The sequence below is a fragment of the Ruditapes philippinarum genome, unplaced genomic scaffold (assembly GCF_026571515.1).
Source record: "Ruditapes philippinarum isolate M1 unplaced genomic scaffold, ASM2657151v2 ctg645_1_1_1_1, whole genome shotgun sequence".
Classification (NCBI taxonomy): domain Eukaryota; kingdom Metazoa; phylum Mollusca; class Bivalvia; order Venerida; family Veneridae; genus Ruditapes; species Ruditapes philippinarum.
Genome location: NW_026861731.1, coordinates 322,214 through 328,644, shown reverse-complemented (window position 1 = coordinate 328,644; position 6,431 = coordinate 322,214). Strand labels below are relative to the sequence as shown.

Below are 6,431 nucleotides of genomic sequence, written 5' to 3'. Positions count from 1 at the left end.
TAGATCTATTAAAAAATCACGATTTTCTACATGGGCTCATATAAAATTGATAAGAGTTACATCCCTTGAAGGCTTATACCCCATTTGCAAACATTCGCCTGCAAAGAAAAGCTACTGAAGGTTATTGAAACAAAACGAGTATTTTCTTGCAATGATGTGTTCCGAGGCAGTAACAAAGACTCTTCTTATCATCTTTAATTTGTTTTTTGTTGTAAGTTTGTATTCAATTTGAATTCTTATCTATTCTAGATATAATAACGTTTTTTTTAAACCTTTAGGTACGGTAATGATAAAAATCTAACATTGAGATTGACGTCACTGTTTAATATATTCAGTCCTAGGTTGTTCTCAATAAATTCTTCATCTGATTCCACTAAGAACGATTATACATAGACTAGATCTATATGCCATAAGATAATCTAGATTTAGCGACACAAAGATTTATTATTTATTTTTTAACATTAAATTAGATTAAATGACGTCATTACTGAGAATTACGTCATTGATATTTGGCACTCAGATTTAATATCAAAGCTATTTGTTATAACACGATTTTATGAAGTATTGTGCAGTGTACCCATTAGATCTGCACATGTGATACTGTAGATGTTGTTGTTTTTTGTTGTTGTTTTATATCTAGATCTCTTTTTTCCCTTTTTTCTTTCTTTTTTTTTGTGGATTTTTCATAAATTTTAGAATTTTTCAACAATTTTAGATCAATAGTGACAAAACACTGCAGTATACTGTATTGAAGGAGTATCGAAAAATTCTTAAAAATCAGGTGTACAAAGGGGTCATAAGCCTTAAGGAACACTGATCGTATTTTGGTTCAGTTTTAATACCCTCTACTGTAGTACCTACATGCATTAGATGATTCCTTTTATACAGTAGTTCTATGTTAATTTGTCGTTCTAAGTGAATAAAACTTTCTTATTGCTCTTAAGTTTGTATATCAAAATTTTAACCCCTTTTAAAACCTTTAAACATTTAATTTTTTTTTTTTAATCATTGATTCAACTTTTTCTTGTTTACAGTAATCATTTAATCATGAACCATTAGAACAATCGGTCCAGTGTCCGTCCACTCCTTATAAAACTTGTTCCTTTTCTTGGTTAGGACAAGGGACTCCTTATCGATAGACGGTCACCTGTTCGAGGTTTGGGGGGACAAGCCTTTGTACTGACGTTGGATTAAGACTGTACTGTATGGTACAAGTGATCGGTATGTGTTGTTGTACTGTTACATGTATTATAGTATAGGAAATTGACATTTCATATACATTATATTTTATGCTTTAGTTGGCTGGTCTTGGAACTGCTGGAATAGGTGTGTTTGTACTATTTGTAAGGGCGCAATATGAAGAGCTCATTGGTTCCTCCTTAATCAATATGGCGGCATACGTGGCCATAGCTGGTGGGGGTATGGTCGTTTTCATCGCGATGGCCGGTTGTGTTGGAGCAATTGAAGAAAGCAGAAAACTTCTACTTCTGGTAAAATCATTAGAATATATCCGTACATAATCGGCAGTTTCTGTAACATTTACCTCTTTCAGTTATAAGTTGCTTCATGAAAAATATGCAACATTCTAAAATAGATTTAAATGAAAACCACGTGTTCACTGATCTTTTAAAAAATGCATATATCTTTGACATAGTAAACGATTCATTGGTTTATTTTCTTATATCTCTTGTTATTTAAAGATGTCTGTATGAATTGTAAAAATAAGAACGATTTCAAGCAATGTATCATAATTAAAATATTTTCACCATATGTAGTACAATAAACTTATTCGAAAATATTGTCCACTAATAAATATGTAACAAAAGGTTGAAGAATAATTTACATATCGTTTTATCTGTTCTCAAAGAAGAATGAGCTGCACATGCGCAAGATTTACTATTTAATGAAACGAGTTAATACATGGAAAGAAGCTAAAAATTTACTATAGAAATTACTATTAACAAAGATATAGCTGCCATTGAACCATCTTGTCCATAAAATATTTTATAAACAAAATTCAATTATTATAAATTAGTATTAATATTGAAAAATTGACCTGTTTTTCTTTAATTAACAAGATCGATTTAATTATTAGCGTTAGTTTTTGGGAAATAAACGTATCTATATTGCGATATTTCCATAGGAACGGAAGTAATATTTCGCGCATGCTCGTTCTGCATTTAATCTAATTAGTAAAGCTATATGATTAAATCATTCATAAGTTATACCGACAGTTAAAGAGCAAATATTTTGACAATAAACCACAACACAAGTAAGTATTAAAGTTTAACATTTTCGGCAAGGCTTTTTAAGGGAGATAACTTTAATGTGTCTGTTTGTTTTTTCTTTTTCCATAGTAATAAGTGATGCTGCCTTGATCTGGCTTTTCCCTGGTAGAGGCCTCCTCGCTGGGATCATGATCCATCGGTTTTATTTTCTTATGAAATAAGGTATGTAGTCATCAATTACAGATTATGCGATATATATGTTATATACCCGGTGACTTTAGTAGAGAATTCTCGCAAGTTGTTATAACCATGATTCCGATGGAATGTAACGTGTTTAAGACATGATTGAGGTAAATGATGAAGGATACGCGTGTTATTCTGTTTATTAAACGTGCTCAAGGTGAGGCTATTGTGATTAGACCTCCTGTGTCCGTCGTCGGGTCACCGCGTCGTTAGCACTAATGCTCTTCCTAAACACCTGCAACCAATTAAGTGATATAAACTATAGCGGTCACCTACCAACAAGTGCTTAAATGATTTAGTCTTCTGAACAAGATGACCGCCAGAGCTAAAAAAGGAAACCCTTTAAACGAGATCTATTCCCCAACTATTTGGTAAATTTTGATGAAATTATACAGAATGAACTGATCTCTGGAAAGTTTTCCTGAAACAAGTAATGGACTTTTTCAGATTCAAAATATGTACACCTCCATTACAAAACTCACACACACACGCACGCACGCAAACCACAAAGAGCAATAGAGTATTCAGTTAGGGTCAAACTGATATGTCTGTAGAAAATGTAAATACATGTACATAACTGTTTTTAATACATACAATGTTAATATTCTACAGATTCGTTCAGTACTAGATGACAGGGTAAAGGATGCTCTTCTCAACAAATATGGCTACAAGGAATATAACGCCGTTACTACAGGGATTAACATACTACAACAAAAGGTATAATTTATCCATTTTTTTAACCCAAACAAAATTAGTTATAGCTAGACTATAATTACAAAACGCAAGTTCATTTTTCCGTTGACCTATAAAAGCCTTTCACTATCTTAAAAGGAACTCTGCTGGGTTTGTTTTTTTGACATTAAGACTATCTTAAATATGAATTTTTACCAGCAAATCTGTCACACCTCTGAAACAAATGTGCTCCGAGATAAATGTGCTCCTACACACCGCTTTCTATAAATAGATGTGAACAGTTATGGAAAACGTCGAAGTTAGCTGAATTTATACCATTTGTTTTTTTAAATATGTATTTGTATTATAGATCAAGTGCTGCGGTTACACAGAACCGGGAGATTGGGCTGTATCAGCCTACTTCAAAGACGCTGACAAGGCCACCGAGCGTGGAACCAGCAAAATGCCTATATCATGTTGCAAGGATATGCTTGTATCCGGTTGCAATGATGACTTTGACGACACGAAAATCCACTCCGAGGTAAAATTCACTTTTCGTTTTTGAAACTTACTGCGCATCCTAAACGCGAAAACACGAATGGTTAAGTTTGTTTTTATCATTTTGCAGTCAAACAGTAGTCCTGCATGGACTTACCAAATTATCCAACACAGCAACAGGAAATTTACAACATTTATTAAGGGACAGTATTGCAGTTGTTTTGACTTAATGGTACTGGAAATTCTGTTTCGATATTTGTATATCATTTTTTTAAGGTTTGGAGTAATAACTTATGTGCAAAAATTTATATCAATCACTCTAGGAAAAATCGTTCAATTAGGCAAAATGTCCTTCAAATCGAGAGTATATTTACACTTTTAACTCAAAACAGGCTAAGAATAGCATTAAAAGTCAGTCTAGATGTATTTCTTATTATCCATTGCATTTTTCTCTGTTTTAAGTGCCAAATTGATCTCTGCAAGGATTTCAAATTATATGTAGTTATGCTTTCAAACCTCAGTGAAGTTTTTTGAAGAGTGTACTTTTTCATTGCAAAATCTATCTAGATCAATACTTAACGTTATGCTAGGTATCATTGATGAAGTTATGTGTAGCGAAATAACCAAATGTGATAATTTTTCTTTTCCAGGGATGTGTAACGGAACTAGAGTCTATTCTGAAGACAAACTTACTTATAGTAGGGGCTGTTTGCTTGTCCGTCGCCATGGTCCAGGTATGTGTCCCATTTCACGTTACATATTTAATTCTAATTCTTATCTCAATATTGAAGAATGGACCACAAATGCTAGCGTTCTTTGCAAGTCATAAAATCGGTTGAACGTTAAAATTCGTGTTGATAAAATTACTTGAGGAACTTGGCTCTTAATCTCTGTTGCTTTTGATATCATTAAACATCTGCTGCTTTTGGTATAATGAAAGACTTTGTTGCTTTTGATATCACGAAATACTTTGTAACTTTTGATATCATGAAAAACTCTGTCGCTTTTGATATCATGAAATACATAATTGATTTTGATATCACGAAAGACATTGTTGTTTTTTATATTATGAAATACTTTGTTGCTTTTGATATCATGAAAGACTTTGTTAATTTTGATATCATGAAAGACATTGTTGCTTTATATAATGAAAGACATTGTTGCTTTATACCATGAAAGATTTTGTTGTTTTTGATATCATGAAAGTCTTTGATATCCTTCATCATAGGAGTTATCGAGGATTAGTAGTTCTGAGGTAATTTCTTGTATGTAAAATGTCTTATTTCTGTTTTCACTATTTTCAATCATAAGAGATCGGTAGTTCGAGCCAACCGAGGTTGAACTAGTAGCACTTACGACATAGGCTTAAAGATTTTCCAGCTTACATAGGTCAAATGATAAAACGTCAACATAATTGTTTGTCGTCGATTACGTCATTTCTTGTTAATATTCCGGCTGAATCTGGTAGATTCAATTGCCGCAAACAGGCTAAAATTTGAAATTTACTCGTATTGTAAAAAAAAAAGAATATTTTATTTTACAATTTCAGCTGATAGGTATAGCCCTATCTCTTGTATTATGGAAAAAATCAAAAGAACAAGAGATTTTATTCTAGAAGACGGGAACCAGCGAAGAAATTGCACGTACTTCCGGTGACCTTGGGTTTGACCTTCAACCATGTGTTGATTGTATAGAATTGTTTTGACTGTTTTTATTGTGCATTGTTGTAAAGAATGAAATTTGTTTTGGGATGACAAGATTGAAAAATAGTGGAACAAGTGTAAATGTTATGTAAGATATTTTGCTGAGGGAGTTAAAACAATAGAAACGAACGTATGCCACGAGTATAACGCTAAGTTAGTTATTAGGTACATACATACAGTCTGGTCCTAATTCTAATTTTTTGATACCAAAAGTCCAAAAAAGTAGGAATTGATTGATCCGAAATTAAAACCCGGACATGACCATAGGCAGTGCACTGGAGTTCAATAGGTAGAAATTCAAAAGGTTGAGATTTGTTCTATGTGTTTAGCATTTAGTATGATTTGTATTATTAGACGGAGTTGAATGTTTTATTAAACATGTTAATGAACATATAATAAACATTTAAATTTTTCTTTGACGTCGGCTTATTGTGTTAGTTTTGTGTTACTCTGTGTTACTTTGTGTAATCTGTTACTCCTTAAGTTTAGACAGCATACTCGTATTAAAGCGGCCTTCCGCTTTTATTTTTTGTTGGAAAAACATTCATTGTTGTATCAAACGAACTATTTGAGTAATTTTAATTTGTCTTAAAAAGGTGTATCATATCACTTTTAATTAAGTCTCTCTCAACACAGCGTCCCGCGAGCTATTTATAACGTTTCTAAAAATAGAAGACCGGGAAACGAATCGTCAGCCTTACTTATTTACACTGAAGTTTTATTTTTCAAAGTATTTTGATATACAATCAACAGAGACGTTTTGGTACAATATGATAATATGCTCTTTACATGTACATCTACCAAACTTTAGCAATAAAATCCGAAGTGTCCCTGATAAAGAAAGATAAATTATGTGTTATTGGCTTTATTGTTTTTAAAATGGAATTTAAATACATAGAAATATTTTCAGTTCTTGATTTACAACCGGAAACGATCGGACGTCCAGGATAACCTAAAGGGTACAATCGGAACGACCTCGGCTATCGTCTATCCGAAGACTGCCGGAAAGAACCGAAAAGTTGCGATTGCTAAAGGATATAGTGCATTACTCTGTGAAGGATACAAAAGCTAGGAATACGTTCATCTT

At 32.7% G+C, this 6,431-nt stretch overlaps 1 protein-coding gene across 1 annotated transcript; it reads left to right on the top strand.

The window, feature by feature from the left end:
* The first annotated feature begins 2,569 nt into the window (after positions 1-2,569).
* LOC132716649 (CD63 antigen-like) lies at positions 2,570-6,109 on the top strand. The gene is made up of 5 exons (XM_060699971.1): positions 2,570-2,578; positions 3,084-3,188; positions 3,514-3,684; positions 4,292-4,375; positions 5,191-6,109. Exons 1-5 carry the CDS (start codon positions 2,570-2,572, stop codon positions 5,254-5,256), a joined length of 435 nt encoding a protein of 144 aa, XP_060555954.1. The 3' UTR covers positions 5,257-6,109.
* Positions 6,110-6,431: the final 322 nt, after the last annotated feature.

Coding starts and splice junctions, on each gene's coding strand:
- LOC132716649 (XM_060699971.1), top strand. Junction 3,685..4,291: donor ACACGAAAATCCACTCCGAG/GTAAAATTCACT, acceptor TTTCTTTTCCAG/GGATGTGTAACGGAACTAGA. Junction 4,376..5,190: donor TGTCCGTCGCCATGGTCCAG/GTATGTGTCCCA, acceptor TTACAATTTCAG/CTGATAGGTATAGCCCTATC.